Source organism: Pelobates fuscus, chromosome 12 (assembly GCF_036172605.1).
Source record: "Pelobates fuscus isolate aPelFus1 chromosome 12, aPelFus1.pri, whole genome shotgun sequence".
In the NCBI taxonomy this organism is placed as follows: domain Eukaryota; kingdom Metazoa; phylum Chordata; class Amphibia; order Anura; family Pelobatidae; genus Pelobates; species Pelobates fuscus.
Window position 1 is genome coordinate 103,479,129 of NC_086328.1, and position 26,732 is coordinate 103,505,860.

At 43.6% G+C, this 26,732-nt stretch overlaps 1 protein-coding gene across 2 annotated transcripts; it reads right to left on the reverse strand.

Moving 5' to 3' along the window:
• Window positions 1-3,772: 3,772 nt before the first annotated feature.
• On the reverse strand, window positions 3,773-24,693 carry RIC3 (RIC3 acetylcholine receptor chaperone). Of its 2 annotated transcripts, none has more exons than XM_063438459.1 (6): window positions 24,523-24,693; window positions 20,143-20,354; window positions 9,224-9,302; window positions 7,555-7,648; window positions 6,195-6,340; window positions 3,773-5,086 (listed from the first exon to the last, which is right to left on the reverse strand). In XM_063438459.1, exons 1-6 carry the CDS (start codon window positions 24,635-24,637, stop codon window positions 4,617-4,619), a joined length of 1,116 nt encoding a protein of 371 aa, XP_063294529.1. In that variant the 5' UTR covers window positions 24,638-24,693; the 3' UTR covers window positions 3,773-4,616. The 2 variants fall into 2 exon arrangements, with proteins under 2 accessions (XP_063294529.1, XP_063294528.1); XM_063438458.1 differs by having other exon boundaries at window positions 6,189-6,340.
• Window positions 24,694-26,732: the final 2,039 nt, after the last annotated feature.

A 26,732-nucleotide genomic window follows, 5' to 3' on the forward strand; every position in this document is an offset into this window, starting at 1 on the left:
CCATATCCAAAAGAGACATTAATATCTATCCACGTATTAATACTCAAGCCTCATTTTTATCATACTTAGAATGGAACAAGCACAATTTTCCATTCCAGCCTAAACATGATTTGCAAACAAGGGCACCCAACAGAATCTAGTCGGTAACCGAACAGAAGGGAACAATTCCATTTGAATGCAGGGAAACGTTAGACGATACAAAGTATAATTAAGGGAACACATACAAGAAGTCCCATCTCCTGTGACAGCAAGAATTGCTAAGATTTCAAATCTCCTATGAGATTAATCCACTTAACCCCACTGCTGTATGTATTGGCCCTGGAACCACTCTTAGCATTAGTCAGAACCCACCCCAATATTTCTGGTATTCAACTGGGAGATGTGGACCTGCGAGTCAGCCCGTTTGCGGACGAAATACTGCTATACATTTCCAAATCGCAGGAAATCTTGCCCCTAATAATGCACTTGATCAAACAATCTGGGAAAGTCTCTTACTAGTCCCTCAATACTGGCAAAACCCAAGCTATGTGTGTAGTTATCCCTTCCACACAAGCAGACTCCCTCCACCAGTCCTATACCTTTTGAAAGGCGAACATCTAATATTAAATACTTAGGCATTACCTTTGCAAAAAATGCTGCAGACTTATATCCTGCAAACTATATAAAGACGTGGAACAAATGTAGATGGCTATTGCAGGGATGGACTCCACTATTGTATTTCATGGACAGAGAGGATAGCCGCCTTCAAGATGTCTACCCTGCCCAGGCTGCAATATATCTTTTGCAATCTGCCCATTCCAATTCCACTATCCTATTTTAATACAATACAGACAGAATAAAACAAATGCCTTTGGGCAGGAGGAAGGTCTAGAGTGGCAAAAAAACTATTGCACGCACCTAAGACCCATGGTGGATTAGCGGTCCCAGATATTTGGGCATACTATCAGGCTTCAATACTGGCCGCAGCCATTACACACCTACTAGACTTCCTGGCACCTCAATGGGCCGCTTAGAACAGCACTGCTTAGCTCCCCATGACATCTCAACATTGTTGTAACTCACGAAACACACTCGCTCTGTTGTCCCTGCTGCTCCTCCAACTATAGACCTGCTATTCCAGACCTGGCATAAGCTTAGACCTGAACGTACTAGTGGAGTATCAGTGTACTTAACCACTCCGCTTACTGCACTACCATATTGTATCCCAACCTTTAACGCCAAACCATGGCTTGAACGAGGTGTAACGCACCTTTACTACCTATTCCATCTAGACATGCTTCTTGATTTTGAGACATTGGCAACTAGGTAAACAACCTTCCCTGTACCTTACACTATTCCTATATATAACTTAAGTCTTACATTATCAGACAACATAATTTAAATGACAAACATAAGGTGTCGACTTCCAGGGCCGGTGCAGTCATAAGGCGGTTCAGGCAGCCTCCCTCTGGCTGTGCACTCAGATTTTTCCTCCCTCTCCCTGCAGCCAGCAGCCAGAAAAATCAGCCGGCCTCTCCTGATGATGTCAGCAGGAGGGGGCGTGACTTCCACTGCTCTTCTCCTAAACTGCTGGGGAGCCTGGTAGAAGAGCAGAGGAAGTTACGTCCCCTCCTCCTGACATCATCAGGAGAGGCCGGCCGACTACGCAGGCTGCTGTGTGCTGGCTCCAGACTCCAGATCCTGGCCCAAGCCTCAGGGAGGGGGGAGATACACTTTAGTGTTTTTTTAATGCCCCCACTTAGCCCCTGTCCCCATTCCTCAGCCCCTGTCCCTCTTCCTCAGCCCCTGCCCCACCCTCAGCCCGTCCCACCTCCCTAAGACCCAGTCCCCCCTCCCTCAGCCCCTGTCCCCCTCCTCAGCCCTCCTCAGCCTTATGACCCCCACCAACACCCCATACCCTCATTACAGCCCCATAAAATCCCCACTACAGCCCCTCTCCCCCAAATTCAACCGATATCACCCACACAACAGCCCCTTTCCCAAATTGTAGCCATCAAACCCCCCAATTACAGCCCATACCCTCCACTTCAGCCCCTGTACCCCCACTACAGCCCCTACTGCATCCCCTAACTTTTCAATTACAGCCACTACAACCCATGACCAGTTCCATTACCCAAGATTAGGCTGTGGATCCGCCCCTGCTCTGTATGCCTGTATGTGTATGACTATAAGCCTGTGTCTGTATGTCTTTGTATGCCTGTGTCTTTTTGACAGTGTCTGATTGTCTCTGTGTATGTCTGTATGTCTGTGTTTGTATGACATTGTACCTGTATGTGTAGATTGTATGGCTGTGTGCCTGTATTTGTTTGAATGTGTACCTGCATATCTCTGTGACTGAGTGCCTGTTTGGTTGTATGTTGCTCTATATCAATGTCTATATCGCCTGGAAAAAGACCCAAAATGAATGGGAGTGGACACACAAAGGGAAAGAAAGAGATACACAAGGAGGGTTATAAGAGACAAACAAGAGAGTGTAATACATAGTAAAGGGGGACAAAATACATTAAAGCAGGTAAGAAAATCAAAAGGGGGGTTACAAGACACAGAGGTGAAGACACATTTATTTTTAATTTTTTTTAAAGGGGTGGGGGCAAAATGCATCTTTGCCTGTGTAGTCAAAACCCTTGCACCGGCCTTATGGACTGCTATGATTACTGAATGAAAACAACTTTGTATAAATAAAAAACTGACTCCTAAATGTAAACCAATTGGTGCTTGAATACACAAGGTTCTCAGAATCCACCCCCGCACAACAATGGCACATTGACTTGGATTTTACCTTACCCAAAACACAATGGGATTCAATCAGTTACCTCAACAAGATGTCCACGTTGGTGGAACAACATCACAAAACATTGTATCGTTGGTATATGGTGCCAACTAGGCTTCACAAAATTTTCCCCCATACATCACCCATATGTTGGAGATGTGGGATAGAGGAGGGCAATACACTACATGTGTGGTGGCAGTGTCAGACCCTTAAGGTATTCCGGAAGACACTTCACCAATCCCTGGCAGAGAAACTAGAATGAGATTTGCCATTCTCACCCCAGACCTACCAACTACTAAACCTCCTAAACACAATGCCAATCCACAACAGAAAACTCATTATGCATATAGTGCTGACAGCACAGAGAACCATAGCGAGAAACTGGAAGTCAAAAAACACACCGCCACTATCCGAGGTACTTTCGGAAGTAGATAAGCATAGTTCATATGAGAGGCAATTCCAAAATATAGCCCTACCTTCCAAAGTTGCAACCGACACATGGCGTCTGTGGGGCACATGGAAATCGGGTGATGGAGCCCTAGGTATCACTTAATTAACAATTTCATATTAGCGTATTTTATGACATTATTGGTGATGTGCATAGACCTTTTGATGAGCATCACTCTGAGCGGTAGCAAGTCATATGTCACTGGTGCTAAGTGTGCTGTTCCCCCCCCCCCTTTTCTTCTTTCTGTAACCCCCCTTTCAAAACTTGAAACTCAATAAAAATTTCATATGAAAAAAATAAAAAAGTACAAATATTATAGCCTCCGTGTGTATTATATTGCAATATATAAATAAAATTAAAACATAAGTAAATTAGTAAACATATGTTTCAGTGCCTTCCCTAGCCCAGCTCACCCATACTTTGTAAGGGCACCCATCTTTAATTTCTCATGATCAGAGGCAAACCAAAAACCATACCAGTAAAGACAGACAAAGATATATTTATATATATATGTTCTTCACAAAATAATTCACACTGCTGCTACATTACAGACAATCTTTTATTTACAGGAAAAAAAAAACAAAAAAACAAGTGATAACATTTTAACTTTAATACCCGTTGCCATTTCAGGTGAGTATGTTTTATAAGGTATGTGTTAGTGGACATAAAGTGCTATCGAGGTACCATATAGATTATCTATATTACAATACCTTAGAATAAACCAACAAAACAAAAACTATTTTTTCACAATTATCCTATCATTTTTATAGTGATAGATGTAGTGTGAATTCAGAGCATTATATATGTTATACAATATTTTGTATAAAAATAAACAAGGTGTTCAAGATAAGCTTAAACTAATATTTAATTAGTGCAAGAAAAGCACTCTGGACAGGATTAGTGTTTGATAAATAGTGTTATACTGTGTTCACGAATTATATTATCCCATCATCCAGACTGGCACTTTATATATACACAGGACAGGGGTGTACATATTACAAAATAAATAAATACAGAAATAAATTAACACTCTGCAATAAAGATCTATAAATGACCAGGGCAGTCACCATGGAATCCGATAGAATGTTCTTGCTGATTGCCCCAGTTTTAGAATGTCAGGAAGTAGCAAGCTTGTACGTACAACGAGTGATCTTCACAGACGCAGTAACACGGACGATGAAGCAGCTTTGAAATATATCAACTCCTGGCACCTTTGGGCAAAGCACGTTTTCCTCTGTGGCCAACGCTGTTGGACTGTTTATGGTCGATCGGCCAAAGCAAGCACGAGGAACTGGCCATCGCATCACGTAACACTATGCTTTCACTGGCAGCTTCAGAAAATGCATTACTGGGCCCATTAGGCATTGCAAGCATTTATGACTGGAAGCTGAGGATTCCTCAGTATTCATTTCCTGTCTTCCTTTTCCTTAAGGTGCCTACTTCATCATTGCCAGGGCTGTCACCTACCTCTGGAATCTCTCGTTCATCTTCAGAATCCACCAAGAGTTCGTTGGTGCAAACATCTCCTTGTTCACTACAGCTGTCTGAATGGAATCCAGCATTCTCTGCAATCACAGCTGGGTCATCTTCCTCATCTTCTTCCATGTAGCATGTCTCAACATTGAGGAGGGTATTCTGAGGACTGAAAATAGTGTGCGGGAGGGCTTCAGAACTTTCAGAAAGGTTGAAGGTCTTGTCCTGGTCTATGCTTCCCGCCAACAAGTGATCAACATCTTCTACAAATTCCATTTGTTCAGCTATTTCTTCTGCTGAGGGCTGGCTGAGCATGGAGCGGTCTATGAGAATTGTGTCGTGTTTACGTCTGTTTTCAGAAGGTTCATAAATGGGATAAGTCTCTTCTGGGTAACCTGTCACACAAATCACAATTTTTTTAATTTCAAAAATTTCAAATTGCAGCGTAATTCTGTTAAAGCTTACGTTTTATTAAACCAATTTACAAACATGTGTAACATTTAAAATGTTGCAATAAAAATTATTAAATAACCATCCTCCAGTGGATACTTGTCTTGTTTTTACTGTTTGTGTTGGTCCGCAATGAACAGTGCCATTATATGGCTTTAGAATGACGGGTTGCATTCTTCAGGGCTTATGATAAACAGTGATTCTGGGTCAAAATTATAATAAATGAAACAATCAGCAAGAAACATCCCATGGTTTCCATGGTGACTCCCCTACGATTAGACACAACAGTAGAAAATATGGTTACAAAGTCAGGATTGTAGTCTAAGACAGATTTATTGTAGAAGACAAATCACATTGTTTTGGCTCAAATAGGAACCTTAACCAAACAAGGCTAAATGTTGTTTTTTTTCTTCTCCAATTATTCTGCCTTGGACCACAATCTCGACTTTGTGCACATTAATTTCTACTGATATGTCTATTAGGAAAGTATATCTTGGGCTCATTTTTATATGCTCTATGATTAGAAGTTTGCCCCGGAATTGGGAGGTCTGGATCTCCTCTACAGGACCGGCACCACCATAAGGTGTTGCCTTGCGGACTGTGGTAGAAGATCTTCTTTGTCCTCTACCCCATATGACAGGAAGCCGGCCACCGGCAGCAGACCAGGTAGAGGATAATGAAGATCCTCTAACCCAGTCTGCACAGCCATGCTACAACTTGGAGACAAGTGACACACAGTTGGACTGGGGGAGAAAGCAACATACAAAGGGACTTGGGGTGGAGAAAGTGACAATCAAAGGGGTTGGGGGTGGGGTGTGGGAAGGCACACACAAATGGGGTATGGGCTTAGTGGTAAGAGAAACACACCAGGGGGTGTAAGACAGAGAAAGGGTTAGAAGGGGGGATAAGATGCACTATGGGGAATAAGACTTTGAAAAGAGGAGATAAGAAATGCACGAAGGGCTACAGAGGGGTAAGAAATTCTAAAGGGGTAAAAAAAACACACAGGTAAAGACGATTTATTTTAAGGGGGCTTTCTCTATGTACCTGTACCTTGCCAGTCCTCCATGTAAGGGCCTTCTTCTGCCTCCTGTTCAGGGGACACTCCATCCAAGACCTTCCCTTCCTTCATAACTCGAGTGATCTCTTTCAATCTCTGCAGCAACTGCTGCTCTTCCTCCGTATTCACGTCATGCGATCTGTAAAACATCACAAACTGATTGATGTAACGTCACTACAAGCAGAGGGGCACATGGCTTTTATGTTTATTTGATAAGGAGCGCATTAAGAAACTATGAAGGTAGGCAGAACCGTTTCAATTTCCAGGAGTTACCGGCGGCAAGCCCCATGGTGGTGATGGTAGGACTGAGCACATCGGCGCCTGGCAATCTCGATTGATGATTTAAACATGATGTGTTCAAAAATGCTACTTTTATGCAGCTGTGAATCCTGATATTCTGTGTTCTATAAATCAGAAGCTTTCACAAGATATAAAAAAAATGTAAAAAGTGTTTCGGAGTATAATTTCAGACAGTAATGCTAATATTGTGTAAGTGTGATACTAGTCCCAATCCGCTTATGCTTCCCTCATTGCTGCACATTCATACTACATACATGATTAAACATGGATAGAACTTGCACAGTCATTTTTTATCAATTTCACTCCCCGATTTATTTCATGGGTTTCTGCTGTATCCAGATCCTTCTTCTTTAACAGACAGCTCTGTCCATTCAAACTCCTTTAGAAACTAGAACAACTTCAGAATGTCTTAACCCTTTCAAACCGCTTAACTCACTTCAGTCCTCTATGCTCACGTCAGGTCCCTGCGGGAAATCCTAACCCAGAATTCCTCTCTGTCTCTTTCTATATATTAATTAAATAAACCCAAAGCAGAACCTGCAGGATTAACCCTTCAAGTGCCAGAGAGTTTTACTTAATTTCTTCCTCTGGTTCAAACAATATCGATATTTAGAATCTGCCGCCGATGAAAGGCTAAGGGGGGCAAATATCTTGTTTCATTATCATTAGTCCTTGACAGTGGTAATAATGACGACAAATTTCAATTTAGTTTTTTGACTAAAAAGACATTTGGGTTTTAGTCGTATTTTAGTTATCTGAATGTCTTAGTTTTAGTCTAGTTTTAGTGGACTAAATCGCCAAAATCTTTAGTCTACAAAATATGACGAAAATTGTTAGTCGACGAAATTAACACCGGTACCAGAGAACAATTTAAACCATTCTGCATAGGCCAAATGTATGCATTTAAAAAAAATTTATTCTGGTTATTAAACCAACGTTTGCACTATAACGTAAACTCTCCCAAGCATGAAATAACAATAAAATAATAGTATTTATTTTCTCACAACAGCCCAAAAGATGGTGATTTATGACTTTCATTAAATTAAATTGTACCTCTCCGTGTTGGGACCAAGGCGAGAGATCATTTTTTGCATCGCTTCTTCGGTCTCCCTCAGTTTACCTTGCAGTTGGCTAAGCTCATAGTCAGCTAAAAATATAAAAATAAGAAGATATTAATAAAAAAAAAAAAAGTCACTGTGATAAATATTAGATAACTTGCTGTAAAACATAAAAGCCTATTTATCATCGTCGCTAGAAATGTAAGTCGGAAGAAACCTGTGTTAATAAAAGCGCTGAATATTTATCAGCAGCAAATAGACCAAAGATTTCAATTAGGATTTCTATCCTTTGAAAAATTTGCTGCGATTTTGCTCCTGTTTGCAATTTTTGTGCAGATTTGATAATAACATTCTCATTATCACACATCTTGGAGACTTTCTATTTGTTGGTTTGTGAAGTCATTAATAAACCAGATTTCATAAGGCAATAAAGAATGGTTTATATTATCATCCTTAACAGCTTGTACGCTGGACACACAAAACAAATTGTGTTTAATAATGCTCGTAATGCGTTTCTATAGACTAAACAGCAATTTGTCAACTTGCTGATCCAATATGCAAAAAAAAAAAAAAAAAAAAAAAGATCAATATAGCAGAGTTGACATACAAATCAATTTTGACAATATAAAGATTTTTTTCCTAGCTGTTTGTGTAAATTGATTCTAAAATCAATTTGAGGAGATAGACCTCATGTCTCTTCTTTAGAAAAACAGCACTTGCACCTCTGTAGGCTGAAAACTTTTTGCCTACTCCCTTCTCAAGTCTCAGAATATAATTACGTGTCCTTTGTACAGTCCTGCAAATGAGCAGGTCACCCGAGAGCAGAAAGTATTGCCTCTCTCTTTATTTGTGTGTTATATTCCCTTTAACCCCTTAAGGACACATGACAAAGTCTGGTCCTTAAGGGGTTAAACCACCTTAAACCTTTGTTTACACATGCATGACCTATTCAGTTAAAGGACCACTCTAGGCACCCAGACCACTTTAGCTTAATGAGGTGGTCTGGGTGCCAGGTCCCTCTAGGATTAACCCTTTTTTTAATAAACATAGCAGTTTCAGAGAAACTGCTATGTTTATACTGAGGGTTAATCCAGCCTCCAAAACCTCTAGTGGCTGTCTCATTGACAGCCGCTAGAGGCGCTTGCGTGATTCTCACTGTGAAAATCACAGTGAGAGCACGCAAGCGTCCATAGGAAAGCATTGTAAATGCTTTCCTATGCGACTGGCTGAATGCGAGCGCGGCTCCTGCCGCGCATGCGCATTCAGCCGATGACGTCGCAAGGAAGAAGGAGAGGAGGAGGAAAGCTCCCCGCTGGGCGCTGGAGAAATAGGTAAGTTTAACCCTTTCCTCCCCCCAGAGCCCGGCGGGAGTGGGTCCCTGAGGGTGGGGGCACCCTCAGGGCACTCTAGTGCCAGGAAAACGAGTATGTTTTCCTGGCACTATAGTGGTCCTTTAACTCTACATTAAACTTTGAGGCCACTCAATGCTTATTGCTGCAGCAATGATGCTCTACAAAAAAAAAATACTTAGAAACAGAAATCAAACCAAACACAGAAACCACAAAACACCAGTGAAATACCCTCCGTGCAATATAAATCTTCCTTAAATAAATATGGTCCTTTCCGCCTTTCCTAAGCACCGTAGAGCAACGCGCGGGACTTACTGATTTTCCTTTTCAGGTTGCCATTAGCAATTGGCTGAGTTTTCGGCTCAAATTTGGGGCTCTTTCCTTTGGATGAAAGCTGAAAGTTGCACAATAAAATCAGATTAAAAGATGCATTTAGAAATGACATTTATTTTATTATCTTATTGTGTCCAGCAATTTTAATTCCTGAAATTCTCACGAAATTTTTCTGTATCCAGGGTCAGCCTTAGCATGCAAGCTGTGCGCCATGGCAACAGGGGTGCCAGGCGACCGCACAGCTCGCAACACCAGGGGCCACCTTGATACTGCAGCCGCCATGTACCATTTTATTATCCAATGCATTACCAGATTGGCATCATATTGAATAACATTTTTTACCTGTTGGTCCAGTCCTGGCTGTTCATTTCCTGGTGGTCCGTGGTGTACCGCATTGTCTGTACATGCCATCATGTCCTCTACTTCGTGGTTCAGACGCACACTTAGTGAGTCAGAGTGCTGGTTGGTAATTCCCTCAGCTGTGCTCTGACTCAACATTGGGCAATGGAACCGTTCAGGAGAGTACATGATGGTGTGTACCAGCTGCAGGTACAGACAAAGTGGTACACCACCGGACCAAAATGTGAACACCCGGTACTGGACCGCCAGAGCAGGCATCAAACACAGGTGTCATGGGCCCCCCTCATAGGTCACATTTTGGTTCAAGTGAGGAAGGAGGCAGGCCCTCGGCAGGCTGGCTCCATTGAAGTCAGACACATGGAGGTAGACATTTAAAGTATGCATCACAGGAGCAAAAGGTTGAGTGTTTATGTGTGTATGTTTGTGTGTGTCTTTGTATTTATCTATTCTTATGTTTCAGTGTTTGTGGATATGTTTGTGTATCTGTGCATGTGTGTCAATCAATGTGCATCTTTCAGAGGGTATGTGTGTAAATGTGTCTTTGGTCATCTGTGTGTAGCAATGTGCACCTGTATGTGTGTGTGTCTGTGTATAGGTATTTGTGAGTACACCATATTTATTTATAACATATATATATTTTCTAAATGTTTTTTATATTATTTTTAAAAAAAAGTGTTTTACTAATATGATTGTCTCATTTTACCTTTGGGCTCTTTGGGCCTTTTCTACAAAATTTGTGAGTACACATCTACATACAGTCACCAATATTACATACATCCGCACCACTGCATTCAAACACCAACACTGTATACAAATACTGTGCTGCATTCAAACACCGACACTACACCCAAACACAACCCTGCATTTACCTACCAACACTACACCCCTGTATTCATAGATCAACACTACATAAAATAAGGCAAAAAACAGACTTACGTGACAGAGTCACAAGTAAACTATCACGAAGCCCGTGTTGGTTGTAGGGTAAATTAGGGCATAACCTGATATATAAATTAATATCTAGATTGGATCAAGCCTCAAAAGAGAGGACACGATACCAACAGAATTACCTACAGATGAGTAGATATTCAACAAAACACACAATAGTGATATGAAAAATAACCATAGAAAATAATAAATATTTTATTGGATCCTAGTTGGCATAACAAACATACACTAAATGAAACATAAGTAAATAAAGTGAAAATGTGGTACACACAATCTTAAAATTGGATAGCTGGGGGGCGGGGCCTGACAGCCGAGCTAACCACACGTGCATGCAGAGAGCTCTGGCAGAAAGCAGCATAATATTGGCAAATACATGCCCAAAACCTTGACTAAGCAGCCCAGCTCGGTATCACAGAGGTGCTGAACCAAGTGGAGATCCGTGGTCACACACCAGATACAAATCTGGAGAAAATACCCCACACTCCTACCATGGAAAGCGGCCTAGTGGCAGGGAGAGGCGGCCGATCTCCCGCCATGGGGACCGCAAACTGCACAAGCTCTCCTGGCAACCCGCATACTCCCCCTCTGGACCGGTGGGGGTTATCCCGGTCCACACGTGACACACATATGACCAGCATAGCCTGGAAACCACCGAACTCGGGGCCACGAGGCAGACCCAAAATGGCCGCCACACTGCGGCTCCCGCCGCAACAAGAAAGCAAGGCAGTCCAGGACTGGAGACGGAGCTTTGAGGCTCGCTTTGACCAGATATGCAACGCATTCTGGGCCCGCATGGCAAACCGCCCAAGCACCCCTACCTTGCCGGAGCAAGACCATCGCTGCCCACAGAAGGGCATCGCCATAGCACCGCACGGTGTTCGCCCACACAAGAGCAGGCTGCAACAAACCAGGCAAGACACTGACACAGGTCTGACAGCAGGGCCACGGAAGCGGCCGCCTAGACGACAGCGACACCAACTAAATCCCGGGACCCCGGTGAGCCGCAAACCACTGGGGCCACGGGCCGAGAGGCAAAGTGCACGCAACCCCGGCTCACGCCCGCAGAAAGCGCCTACCCATAGCGACAAGACACCATCTGGCACACGGAGAAAGAGCGAGGCAGCAAGGGGATACGGAGCTCCAACACAGGGCTGGTGGAGTTTAAGGCAGGGGCCCAATACCAGACATTTTCCTAGGATAACGGGACTTTACCTGATCACGAGTACCGGAAGTACCCGGAGCAGCGAGTGTACCATGCCTGCTCTCTTCAGGTCTTGGGGCCTGGCGATAAGCCAGCAAGGGACAACCGGAACTTGGTCTCAATATGTGTCCTCTTTGGCAAGCAGGGGGATAGGATGAGCCCCACAGCCGAGCCTTGAGACATAGGGGGGCAGAACCTTTTTTTTTTTTTTTTTAACTGCATAGTCTCCTATGTATACTCTGGTCCCCACAAAGTTAAAGCTGTTTCCAGGCAATAACCACTGTTATAATTGAGTAGACAGGTCGTTTCATCACCTAGCTAATCACAGTGTTTTACATCTGACCCGCGAAAGTTTAACAATGTCACGCTCATACGATGAACCATGCATGTTTTGTTATTACTTTAATTTTACACCCCACCAGTTACCTAGCTTGACTAATATCTTGACGTTAATTCATCCGGTGGGCACCCAACTACATAGCGACTGATATGTTGTCACTAGAATCATTATCTTTATTTTTTATATTTCACACAACTAGTAATTTTTACAAATGTTATTCACTCACTTAGCAAGATCTAGCATGTCCATGTTTGGCAAGTAATGTTATAATCGCTACTTTAGACTAGCCTTGCTGGCAACCAGCCTGTAATAATAACATATGCTAGCCAGGACTCAACAGTTTTGTTTCTCATCCTAGAGATCTATCGCAAATGGATAGCCTGTGTCACATGATTATTATTTTATCCTTTAAAATGTGCACCTTAATCAGACGTTCAAGGACCTAACCTAAGAAATGTCAATCGGTATAGCATGTCATTTTCTCGCACCTGTAATGCCTTCTTACTAATGCAATGCCTTAGACTTACAAACCTCATCGCTACTAGCCATATCAAATGTACGTTTAGTCTAGCATGCTAATCTATATTACCTGTATGTTAACCTGCCTGCATTCCTCATGTTATAAAAAATGTGCTGTCTACACTGCAAAATGTTATGTAAATACGTGCAGAAGCTGTCTTAGCTCTGCGTGCTTGCTGTTAATCTGAGCACATGAAAAATAAAGAATAAAAAAAAAAAAATTGGATAGCTGGAGGACACTGATTGTATAGTAGAAAGTTAGATACTATCTCAATGTAGATCTGAAGTTAAGTAAGTATATTGGTTACATTGTAACCAATATTGTGACAGCTGTGTTCCGGGTGGGCGGCGAGGGTGCGCTCTTCCTGCTCAGTGTCATGGCTAAAATAGGAGAACACAAAGACCCTAATCTGCTAAAGAAGAGGTATAACGTATTACCGGGCCTTAAAGCGGCACTGTCATGCCGAATCCCGTTTTTTTTTAACCCCCCTCCCGCCTCCACTACATCCAATCGACCCCCTAGTCACCCCCAAATGCCCCTAAGCCCCCCACATTACCTCTTTTTAATTCTTTATCTTCTGCCCCGATCTTTATTCAGGGCGCCGCCATCTTTGTGTGGGTAGGTGAAGTCCCTGTGGGACACGTCATCTACCCACACTACACAGACTGTGAGATTCCCGCTCATGCCCAGTGAAACACCTGGACATGCGAACGGGAATTTCATCTATTCATTCATTCATCAGACAGACGAATGAATGAATAGAAAAAATCAGACAAACAAACTAACACTGTGTATCAGTGTTAGTTTGTTCGTTCAGTTTATTACAAGGAGGGAGCTACCGGCGTGCAGCTCCCTCCTTGTAATATGTAACTATAGAAGCGGCAGGGAGCAGTGCTCCTCGCCACTTCCTAAGCCCCCCATGTCCCCCCTCACTCTATGGGGGTCAATATGACCCCCATAATAGGACAAGGGAGATTAAAATCTCCCCAATGCCCCTACTCGCTATACCGCGAGTAGGGGCATGTCCACTAAACAGTGAGCAGCCTGTGGCTGCTCACTGTAAAAAAAAAAAAATGGTAATAAGGGGGGGACCTACTGTCCCCCCCCCGGCCCCCACCCCTGCGCGGTGGGTGGGGGCCCTAATAAAACAATAAGGGGGGGGGACCTTCTGTCCTCCCCCCCGGCCCCCACCCCTGAGCGGTGGGTGGGGGCCCTAATAAAAACAATAAGGGGGGGGACCTATTGTCCTCCCCCCCTGGCCCCCACCCCTGCGCGGTGGGTGGGGGCCCTAATAAAACAATAAGGGGGGGGGACCTATTGTCCTCCCCCCCTGGCCCCCACCCCTGCGCGGTGGGTGGGGGCCCTAATAAAACAATAAGGGGGGGGACCTACTGTCCTCCCCCCCGGCCCCCATCCCTGAGCGGTGGGTGGGGGCCCTAATAAAAACAATAAGGGGGGGGGGACCTACTGTCCTCCCCCCCGGCCCCCACCCCTGAGCGGTGGGTGGGGGCCCTAATAAAACAATAAGGGGGGGGGGACCTACTGTCCTCCCCCCCTAGCCCCCACCCCTGCGCGGTGGGTGGGGGCCCTAAATGAACCCCCCCCCCATCAAGGTGACTAGGGGTCCCAAGCCCCTAGTCACCCCCCACCCAAAACATTCTATCCCCTACCTACCCCCCTCACCCTAAAAATAGTGAGGGGGGAATAAAATAACTAACCTGTAAAAAAAAAAAAAATTAAACTTGCCATTTGACGTCTTCTCTTTTCTAAATTCTTCTTACTTCAGCCCCCCAAAAGGCCAAATAAAAATCCATAAACCCGTCGCACTTTAAAAAAAAACCAAAAAAAAACGAGCGCAAACAAAAATTAATCCATCTTCACCCATGGAGGGCACGCCGCGTACTGAGCTCCGCAGGGCGGGTCAAGGCTTATAAAGCCTTGCCCCGCCCTGCAATTAGGCTTAGAACACAATGATTGGTTGGTTTAAACCAATCAGAGTGCTCTGTGTCATTTTACACAGCGTGGGAAAATTCAAAAGAACTTTCCCACGCTGTGTAAAATGACAGATCACTGTGATTGGATGGTTTTCAAGCCATCCAATCACAGTGCTCTGTGTCATTTTACAAGCGTGGGAAAATTCCAAAGAACTTTCCCACGCTTGTAAAATGACACAGAGCAGTGTGATTGGATGGATTTCAAGCCATCCAATCACAGTGCTCTGTGTCATTTTACACAGCGTGGGAAAATTGAACTTTCCCACGCTGTGTAAAATGACACAGAGCACTGTGATTGGATGGTTTGAAATCCATCCAATCACAGTGCTCTGTGTCATTTTACAAGCGTGGGAAAGTTCTTTGGAATTTTCCCACGCTTGTAAAATGACACAGAGCACTGTGATTGGATGGCTTGAAAACCATCCAATCACAGTGATCTGTCATTTTACACAGCGTGGAAAAGTTCTTTTGAATTTTCCCACGCTGTGTAAAATGACACAGAGCACTCTGATTGGCTTAAACCAACCAATCATTGTGTTCTAAGCCTAATTGCAGGGCGGGGCAAGGCTTTATAAGCCTTGACCCGCCCTGCGGAGCTCAGTACGCGGCGTGCCCTCCATGGGTGAAGATGGATTAATTTTTGTTTGCGCTCGTTTTTTTTTTTTTGTTTTTTTTAAAGTGCGACGGGTTTATGGATTTTTATTTGGCCTTTTGGGGGGCTGAAGTAAGAAGAATTTAGAAAAGAGAAGACGTCAAATGGCAAGTTTAATTTTTTTTTTTTTTACAGGTTAGTTATTTTATTCCCCCCTCACTATTTTTAGGGTGAGGGGGGTAGGTAGGGGATAGAATGTTTTGGGTGGGGGGTGACTAGGGGCTTAAGACCCCTAGTCACCTTGATGGGGGGGGGGGGTTCATTTAGGGCCCCCACCCACCGCGCAGGGGTGGGGGCTAGGGGGGGAGGACAGTAGGTCCCCCCCCCTTATTGTTTTATTAGGGCCCCCACCCACCGCTCAGGGGTGGGGGCCGGGGGGGAGGACAGTAGGTCCCCCCCCCCTTATTGTTTTTATTAGGGCCCCCACCCACCGCGCAGGGGTGGGGGCCAGGGAGGGAGGACAGTAGGTCCCCCCCCCCCTTATTGTTTTTATTAGGGCCCCCACCCACCGTGCAGGGGTGGGGGCCAGGGGGGGAGGACAATAGGTCCCCCCCCCTTATTGTTTTATTAGGGCCCCCACCCACCGCTCAGGGGTGGGGGCCGGGGGGGGAGGACAGTAGGTCCCCCCCCCTTATTGTTTTTATTAGGGCCCCCACCCACCGCGCAGGGGTGGGGGCCGGGGGGGAGGACAGTAGGTCCCCCCCCCCTTATTGTTTTATTAGGGCCCCCACCCACCGCGCAGGGGTGGGGGCCGGGGGGGGGGACAGTAGGTCCCCCCCCCTTATTGTTTTATTAGGGCCCCCACCCACCGCTCAGGGGTGGGGGCCGGGGGGGAGGACAATAGGTCCCCCCCCTTATTGTTTTATTAGGGCCCCCACCCACCGCTCAGGGGTGGGGGCCGGGGGGGAGGACAGTAGGTCCCCCCCCCTTATTGTTTTATTAGGGCCCCCACCCACCGCGCAGGGGTGGGGGCCGGGGGGGGAGGACAGTAGGTCCCCCCCCCTTATTGTTTTATTAGGGCCCCCACCCACCGCGCAGGGGTGGGGGCCGGGGGGGGGGGCAGTAGGTCCCCCCCCCCAATCTTTAACCCCGCGCAGGGGAGGGGGGGTGTTTATTGTTTTTTTTGTTTTTTGTTTTTTACAGTGAGCAGCCACAGGCTGCTCACTGCTTACTAGACATGCCCCTACTCGCGGTATAGCGAGTAGGGGCATATTATTTACTAATACTAAGTAATCTTTACTTAGTATTAGTAAAGTTGGCTGAAAGACCAATTCAGGTCTTTCAGCCTTTTAGTAGATAGCTCCCTGATACCGTGGGAATTAGGGAGTTATCTACTAAGCGGCTGCAAGATGCAGCCGCGGCAATGAATAGGATCGGAGTTTCATTCATTAGAATGAAATTCCGATACAAACAAAGTACTGAATTGCATCCTAACACCAATGGAGAATTCTGTTAGGATGCAATTCGGCAGTTTTGCCGGCGTTCTGTCTAAGTGACAGAACGTTTGGCAATACTGACAGGAAGCATTGTGGGAACAGGGAGGAAAGCTAGGGATCATGGGAAAATTGCTCTGACCAGCGGAAATGAAGCACACTTTGCTCCTCCGCTGGTCAGAGCTGGTCAAGCGGAGGAATCCCATAAGACAAAGAGTCCATACTTTGTCTTATGGTTTTAAAGAAAACTAAAGGAGACAGGAAGAAAAGAAGAACAGATCCTGAGAGAGGGGTAGAAGAGGAAGAGATTGAGGAAAGGTAAGTTCGGCATGACAGTGCCGCTTTAAATTGTCCGGATTTAACGTAAAGAGTAGTCAGGAAGAAAGTTAAGGTCAAACGTAGGAGTACAGCATAAACAGTAAGACAAGCCAAGGTCAGGAACACAGAAAGCGGAGAAACGATAAAGAAGCCAAAGTCGGTAACAAGAAATCCAAATATAAATATAAAGCGAATTCTTGGGTTAACAAGAACCACAACAGGGTAACTTGTTACTAAAGGCCCTGGCTTAAAAAGCCAGGGAACCAATCCCATTGGTCTACATCACTGTATAGCGCCTAAACACCGGAATTCGGCCAAAAGTCTGTTAGTGAATATTTCCTACGTCAGGAATTTTCCTTTATGTCATGCCATGGACTTCTAAGCAATTTGCAACTCTCTGTATTTCTCCTTGTCCCCAAACGAGCTGGCGGGGAGCCCCAATGAACGAGACAAGACAATGCCAGGTTCAAAGTGACGTCTGACATGTAATGGGCTGTGTAACAGGTTATATTCAGCAGGAAACAGGGGAGGTCATTACATGCATTCTCCAATCCTAATAAAATCATCTATCTTATCTTAACATCTTCACCTGTAGCAATCTTGTAGGTGTATCTTCATGTTTGGGCCTTGCTCAAAGCAATAAATACTATAAATACGCACTTAAAATTAATATGCATACGCACTTAGAATTTAGAGATATTTACTACGCAGTTCTAAATCACACATTACTAAGTAGTTATGATCAAAGGGAGAAAAACAAGAAATAAGGCCAACAGCAGAAACATACAGGATATAACACTAACACTTGTTACACAATGTTCTATAGCTCTTGTCTAGGGGTATATTCACTAAGCATTGTATATAGATAAAGTATATTGTTTCAAATAGCTGACATGTTACAAGTTAGACAATTTTTTTTTTTGTGAATTAAATTTTATTCAGGTTTTCAACAGTTTACATTCAAACAAGAATAAAAGTAAGTGTCTCAAAAGTGATTCTGTGAAACACGCAGGTTTCAGTAGTTGGCACATGAAAATTGTCGGCCACATTGTTAGCGAGCCTTGAGAATCGATATACCAATGCAGGGAAACACGCAGGTTTCCAAGTTAATACAGGTAAAATTGTGTTTTCAATGGTACAGCTGTGATCCGCGGGGTCCCAGTCCGACTGCGCGGCCCGCAAGCTCGCCCGGGCCGGGGAAGGGGGGGGAGGGGGAAAGGGGGGGGGAGTGAGAGGAAAAGGATCCTTTTGGATTTACAAATTCAACACACTGGCCCCCAATGGACTTAACGAGGGGTTCACATTTACTCCCTTCATTGATAAATGAGTTACATCAAGAGCATTATTTTACATAATCAGTAATGCAGTTTTTCTTAATTTGTACATAGGTTTGTTTTTTGTAAATACTTTATTTATACTCATTTGATTATATGGAATTTTCAGTTCTATCCCTTTATTGGATGTGAGACATGATGCTGTCACTTTAAGACTCTCAAGTAAATAGTACATGTTCCTTTATTTGTTTAGTACTATCTACATTTCTTTAGCTCAATGAATATTATATCATAACTCTATCAGTAAGAGCCTGGATTTATTAATGGACTTTGATCCATTAAGTCATTTGCCCTGATGCTACTGATATGCATGGAGACTTATTTTCGTTGATTTCCATGACATTTAGTTTATTCCCAACTGAGCGTTTAGGTGATATACCTCTAGGGACGAATTTACATGCCCTGTCAATCATCGAGTGACTCATCCAGGGGGGCGGTACTACTTTGAACGCCGTTTTTCGGCGCGAACGGGTCCGCCACTCCCTCTAAATCCTGCCGGCTCGCCTGCTATAAAAGAACCGGCCAGGGGGTAGACACACAGATTACCTCTGACGAAGGCGCTGTTATGCGCTGAAACGCGCGTTAGGAAGTTTAGCTAGGTGCTGCTCCACACATGGAGAACGTAGTCAGTCTAGTTTGATATACTAACTCTGGGACTTGGGTGATTTTTCAAAAGGGGAATTTCTTTTTTTTTTGGTTCAGCCAGTAATCTGGGCGATTGATTTAGCCGACAAGGGTTCTGCACAGATTTATTTCTGCTTTATATCTAGTGCAACTTTGTTGCCTTATGCACTAGATATTTTGTTACCCATAGGCTGTGAGCCTAAGATTTGTTCATAGTGAACCAGAGGATTACTCTGGAGGGACACGTCTGGAGGCAACGTTTGATTTAAATATCCTAGTATTGGGAGTGTGTTCAATTTCTAGTGCAACTTTGTTGCCTTATGCACTAGATATTTTGTTACCCACAGGCCGTTAGCCTAGGATGTGTCCATAGTGAACCAGAGGATTACCTCTTTCCCCTCCCCATTTAGTCACCAGCTCTGACTATTTCTAATCTCTGTATATAGGTGGTACTGGACTATTTATGTTTTGTTTTTCATTATCCTTACTGTCCATATCCACATAATTTTTGTGGTACCACTCCTATTTTCCATTTTTTTGTTTAATATTATTATTATTTTTTGTGTTTACATCATTTTATGCTATTATTATTAAAGGTTAAGTTTTAGCATTACATCTAGGACGGGGTCTCCTTGATAGGTTTATCCATTATAAGGGTGTGGGGTTTTCTCCATTACTCTTTGGATTTTCCTTTTCTCCTTCTCTTTTTGTACGTATGTAAGGGTTACCCCCTTTAGGATTCCCCAGACACACTTACAGGCTGGTTGCTTTTGGCCACTGGCTTTTCTTCTTGTTAGTTGACATGCATAGTAGAAAGAGGATCGAGGCACTTCAAGTATCTTCAAATGTGTTTATTGGGACAACTAAGACACTGCAACCTTTTTCCCCTGAAAGGGTCTTTGTGCAGCTTGACAAAGACCCTTTCAGGGGCCGAAACATTGCGGTGTCTCACTTGTCCCAATAAACACATTTGAAGATACCTGGATCCTCTTTCTACTATTGATATTTACTCCTCTGGGCTGGTGCTGGCCCTTGGTCCAGTCTAGCACCCGGGTCTTCATGTGATTGGAGAGAAGTTCATTTTTTTTCTTTTGTAGTTGATATGCGTCAAGATGAGTCTATAAATCGCAGTTGGATAACACGAATGATATAAAAATATGTAAATTGTAATTCCTACCTTAAACAGAATGTACAAAATGTAGAGTAAAATTCCAAATCCGTATATTGGTATAATTTGTCCAACGAGACTCTGCCTGGAGCTACCTCCGGCTCCATTACCGCCCTTAGCTTTGGCCACGGCTTCCGATAAATGAGATCTTGGGAAAAAGGATCCTGCAGTCCGGCCATCATTCGGTTTAGAATGATGTACACCTGAAGGAAAGTGACTACCTGTAATACAATAATTTATGTCATGAGTACGGAAAACACCTTTTAATTTATTTTATCATATGTGTCCTGGATGCTGAAAGGAACTAAGGTTGGTTGCTGTAAGGTTAAAACAATAAAAGGAATTACAATGTAGCAAAATGCTTCTGTGACAAAACTCACAATTTTACCTGTGTCCAAGATATTCCCCTGCTAAGTTCGGTAATATGTTCCCGAACCCCATTCATGTTTTCCCCATTCGGGAGCTACAATCTACCGAACATCCGACCACCACCAGGCTCATTAAACATCAAAGAAGCCACAAACTCAAGTCCTCTTTCTGTGTGGCCACCGTTCGTATAACCAAAAAACAAGTGCGCTGGAAAACAGCGGGACCTGGTCATCGAGTGTCTGGAACTATTAGTCGGACACGCGACCTCGCGAACACCAGTGATTTCATTCGTGCCCCTACTTCTTCTCACGAGAAGCCAGGAGAGTGCTGTTCAGTAGGATTGTTCGCACGAACAAGGCGAACAATCGCTATCTCTGAGCCAGGGTAACCGTTCGTCTTTTTGTTCGGTTTGGAACTCCTGAAAATGACCAACTGCTACCACTGAATCTCTGGAACTGATTTGGGCAGACGCCACGTGTGCAGTCGGTCAAAACTTTACGTTCGTGTTCGTGGGATCTGAACGCTATTTGAACAACTTGGGCGCTCAGATCCAGGCTATCTGGGGATATAATATTTGTGGGGGTTCCTATTTGTATTATGCATAATTTTTATGTTTTATGTTTTATAGTTTGTAACTCTAGTGCCTGGGAGATAATTAGTTTAAGCAAAGTACAGTTAATTACCACAGAGACTCCAGGGTGTGTTGTGGGAGTGTTTGTGGTGTGTTTTACTGTGTCCTTGCTGGAGACCCCATGCTGGGTGTCTGTGTATATAAGTGGGCCATCTGGCCATAATTAAAGTTATTTTGTACCCTTCATTAGGTCTAGGCTGATGTTTGGGTAGCTCGGAATTATAATCACTACTTCACTTGGGACTTGGGAGATTTACAACTGATATACTCAGTCGGAATATAGGGGACCTGTTACAGCTTCTATGTTCACCTGAAGCAAAGCAGGGCAGAGACAGCAAGCTTAAAGGGGCACTCCAGACCCCTAAAGCCCTTTAGCTTAATGAAAAGCTTTATGTGTGAAGAGTATGTCCTACTTTGTTCATTCTGGAAAAAGTTCAGATTTTAATAGAAACTGACACGTTTATAAATTAACCTGGTTACAACCCCTGGCTTTTCAAGCAGACAACAGATCGTGTTACTTCCTGGCTTGGTTAGCTTATTTGCACTGAACTCAAGAGGCAGCGATTGCTCAGAGCACCTGCCTTATGAAGACTTCTCGCTAAACTGCATTAGGAAGTCTGTGATTACAGAAAAGTGTGGGCGGAGTTAGAAGAGGAGGGCATGCAGGTTTTCATTTGTGGCATATCTACTAAACAGTGATTTTATTTATTTTCTATTTGGGAAGTGGGGTGTCCCTTTAACGCCAGATAACAAACACATTGTATTGCACAAAAGACAAGACGAGCTAATGATATTGATATGTGTACACATATAGGGATTTTGCATAAAGAGTGGAAATATCACCATGGAAGCCAACAGAATGTTCCTGATAACTTTAAAAAGTGTAATCCCCAATTACTCTTTATACTGAACCTTCATATATATATATAACCCTTGTATTGTTTGTGTTATATTTTGTATCCATTTTTATTATATCCAGATTTATATTATAAACACACATCCACTGTGAAAGGGCTGTTTATAAGCACACCCCACTGACATTATTGCATTTCTTCCATCAAGCTGTTGGACATTTAAGCGACACTCTTGAATTAAATTGTTATTGAGGTTGACAAAAGGCCAGACTATCCGAGTGGTGTCAGCCGTGATGAATTGCATTGTGCTATTGTAAGGAAATGGGACTAGGAGTCACACGCTGTAATCTTTAATTAAATGTCAATTCTTATGACGTGTAATATCTGTGACATCCCTCGGTGCAGTTTGTCAGGAATATTGGTCGGGAGGGAACACAGTTCCCCTCATTCCATAATATTTTACAACCAGGTTGGAAGAGGTGGCGAGGTCACAATGCTACTGCTGACATAAAGATTGCAGGTGGGATTTTAATTAACTGAATTAGCAAACGTTTAACGAAGAGAGACAAGCTGGGATCATTTTGGAACTTTAAGAGGTTTGAAGCCCTGAAGGCAGTGGGCAGAATAGGCAGTTGCCTAGGGGTGCCTTTCTATTAAGGGATGCACTGTGTTTCCCCATCTCCCACTTTTTTTATGTGTGGTATGAGGTGATAGTGGAATCTGAGAGCCCTCCAAATCACATAGCAACTGAGAATTGTTTTTTGGATGGAAGGTAGGGGGTGCCTGGGAATTGTGCACCTACAGGCGCCTGATTTGTAAATCTGTCTACCATAAATACTGCATGGTCTGTCATTACCTGCATTAATAAAAAATAAAAAAAAATCGCCATTATTGTATGATTTGTGAATTGTCGTATCACCGTCCCTTACTCCTGTATTAATTTCTGTTCCATTCCCTGTTCATTTTGTCTTCTTGACAAATTATTAAACAATTATATTTATATACAAAACTCTTTTGTACCACACAGCCATGTTACAGTGCTGCCGCCCACCCCATGTGTTAACTATTCAGGGTTAATAAGTGTGAAGGGGTTTAGAAAAATACCTCAGAGATTTTCCTGTAGCTGAAGAAAGCCAGGTGAATTGCTAGCGTGGACTCACATAAGAGGTTTGTCTTGACGTGGCAGGTGAACTTACACTTAAATGGACATTGAATGGGTACTAAAACCTCCAGTCATTTAAATGTGCATAAGGATTTGGGATAGTGCGCAAGCAATTATTTTCTATTACATATTTATAAAAAAAATATAATGAATTGTGCTAAATAAATATATATCTATGTATGTATATATATTATACAAGTAATCCATGTCTCGAGACCCTCATTTTGTCCAGTAGTAGACCCCTGAAACAACCCATCAGGAGAGATGGTAGCGATATTCATGCACAAATAAAATGTCTGCATAGATTTTTACATGAATTTCTCTCCTTCTGTTTTATGACCCCCTGTCCACCAACTACAGTACAGCTGCACCCTCTGGTGCAGGGCAACATGCTGTGTGTAAGGAGGAAATGAAGGGTTAAAGTCAGAAAATAAATTTAAACAGAAAATGGAGCGGATGCAATGAATAGCCTTCCAGCAGAGGTGGTAATAAAATGGAAGAAAGCGTGCAACAGACTCACAGGACCCATGCCTTTGATTTAGGAAATGAGCGACTGGATCAACCAAGTGGCTTCATTTGTGGACACAACCTGATTCTTTGGAGAATTTTACAGTCTCACCTACAGAACTTGCACTCTATATTTAGTTTACTGTGAAAGGTGGAAAAAAGGGGGACATTAGTGGGGTCTGGGATGGGTCTGGACAATTGGTATATCCCACTAAGAAAATATCTAATAGGGCACATTTACTAAACTGTGAATTTTGGAGCCCTGACAATGGAATTGCATCTCTCAGCAAGAGCAGCTGAATTAGACAATAGCTGATTTTTACTGGTATAAAGCTAGTATTTGCAAGTATGTCTGTACAGGGACTATATTATTTATGGTGGGATCTTTACCATCTTTCTGTCCATAACCTGTAACTGGATGCTTCCATCTTAGCTCCCTGTCAATCATTGTTATAAGCTCCGCCCATTATACCTGGCAGTCAGCACAGAGAGAGCATACAGAGAGGAGGAGAAATGAAACAATGTTTCAATCTCTCATTTTCATGTGCAATGTGTGCCCTGGCTGTGCCTTGTCTGAACTGGATTGTGATGTCACTTGCTAAATCTTTATTATAAATTCAAAAGAACACACAGCATCTTCTGAGAAAAGTAAAGGCAGGTTCTAGGTGATTTTATTGAATGCTGTAAATCCCTCAGAAGTGTCAGTTCCCCTTTAAAAGACAAAGGCCAGTAATCTGTGTTTTGTCTGTTAGTATAATGACTCCTTGTTCTTCCACAAAGGATGCTGCACAGACAGTACGAGCACAGACAGAGCTCAGCATCGGTGAATGGGGGATGGTGACATATCATGCACGGATACCTCTTACCCTCCGGCTGCCCCGGCTGCTTCCCTCGGGATAAAAAGGTTTTGGGCAGAAGCAGAGAAACACACAGCACCAGACAGGAGAATGAGGCCACTTTCTGAATGGTGGATAGAGCCATTTTCCCTTTAAAACAAAATGGAAATGGTTGTGGGAGGAGAAATGGCAGCCGGGATGTGACAGTGACGATGGGAGACAGGCACGATGTTACTGTGAGAGACAACAGGAGAGGCTGCTGTATGTTGGGATGATAAAACAGGCTCTGCCATTGGCTGGCCACCAAAGACACCTATTGGCTGTATAATGGGGGAATGATAAACCAGCCATTGGCTAGCCACCAGAGACACGTATTGGCAGTATAATGGGGAAATTATAAACCAGCCATTGGCTAGCCACCAGAGAGACGCATTTTTGGCTCAATGAAGGGCCCTGACCATTGGATACTGGCCTCTCTCTGGCTGTCACTAATATCTGGGGCATCTCTACCCCCCCTTGTCGCTCATACACCCACTGGTTGTAAGGTTGTACAGCACTGAGCAGCATGGCAGTGGTTTTAACCCTCTCAGGGCTGTGGGTTAGATAAATTTAAATGATAATACGACAGTTCTGGCACATCGTATGTCATGAAGGGTTTAAGAAATACTCAAGGACGATATTAATCATTTATTCAAACGGAGGAACCAAAATCTGGTTTTGATAAAATTCCACAATTTCCCGGGTTGCAGCACGTTTACACACACGGATCACATGACAGGGCACGGAGCAGAGACGTGGATCTTACACCGTGACAAGCCAGCTACTTGGCTGGCCAAGCATCATGGGTGTTACAATCCACAGAAAACTGACGCCTACTTTTATGATTGATTCAGTCTTGCTGAGCATTACGAGAGTGCTGTCACTGCTCATATTATGGTCATGTAACATCTTGCAGGCTGAGGATTGTGAGAGCTGCTGGTTAGACAGAGATTAGCCATCCCTGCTCCAGCGAAACACAATGATAGGAGAGAGGGAAAGGAATGAATGGAGGAGAAAACTGTGAGATAAAAGACAATCAGGATAGAACAAGGAGATAAAGAGGGGGTAATGAGGAATGGAGGGGATTACTGGAGATATTAAAGTGTCTCTGCCACCTCAAACTTACCTTTCATTCTCTGTTCTTCTTTTCATTTCTGATCTATTTCTCTGAATAATTTATTATTATTTATGAAGCGCCAACAAATTCTGCAGCGCTATACAATAGGATAAAACAAAAGAAAAAGTAGTACTTTGTCTTAGGTATTTTTACTACACCTGACAATTGTGACAAAAGGTTGGCACATACACACACACTGGCACATACACACACTGACAGATACACTGACACACATTTATACACACACAGAGTGACACATACACACATTGACATACAGATACACATACTGACAGATACACACACACTGGCACATACACACACACACACACTGGCCGGTACACACACACACTGGCACATACACACACTGACCGATACACTGACACACAGTGACACATACACACCTTGACACACAGATGCACAAACTGGCACTTACACACACAGATTCACACACATTGTCAGATACACACACTGACAAAGGTGCATACACATATGTTTAACTTACCCTTTTGCTTCCTTCAGTGCTGCAGGCTGCTGGCTGAAGATGGTGTGCCAGGTCGGCAGCTGCTCACTCCCCGCTGCACTCCCTCTTCCTCCAGCAGGCTCTGTCTGGGGTCCCATACAGCAGGGGTCCGGTAGCGGTCTTAGACTCCCGCAGGACTTGACCAGACCCCTGTTTAGCGATACCCATCGGGTGGTCCTAAATGCTTGAGCCACCCGACTGGCAAATCGCCGTGAAACCCCAATTTTGTTCTCGTGGAACCCTAGGGTTCCGTGGAACACTAATTAGGAAACACTGCCCTAAGGTATAAATTTACTTATGTTTCTGTGTAATATATAATAAGCTGATAATATGCCTTGATGCCCTACTTGGCCTATTGTAATCTTAATGTAATCTAAAATATTGCAACATGTTATTCTTATGAAATGTTATTTCCTGTAATACTAATTGGATTGAAAATAAATGGTATCATTCCCAATCAGATATAACTTATTTTAAAACGTTTTATCTCCTGCTCTGTAAATTGAACTGTAATCACACACAAAAGGCTTCTGCAGGGTCTAGCAAGCTATTAACAGAGCAGTA

Coding starts and splice junctions, on each gene's coding strand:
- RIC3 (XM_063438458.1), bottom strand. CDS start 24,637: ATGGCTCTATCCACCATTCAGAAAGTGGCCTCATTCTCCTGTCTGGTG. Junction 20,355..24,522: donor GCAGCCGGGGCAGCCGGAGG/GTAAGAGGTATC, acceptor ATTGTATTACAG/GTAGTCACTTTCCTTCAGGT. Junction 9,303..20,142: donor TTTTGTACATTCTGTTTAAG/GTAGGAATTACA, acceptor TGCAACTTTCAG/CTTTCATCCAAAGGAAAGAG.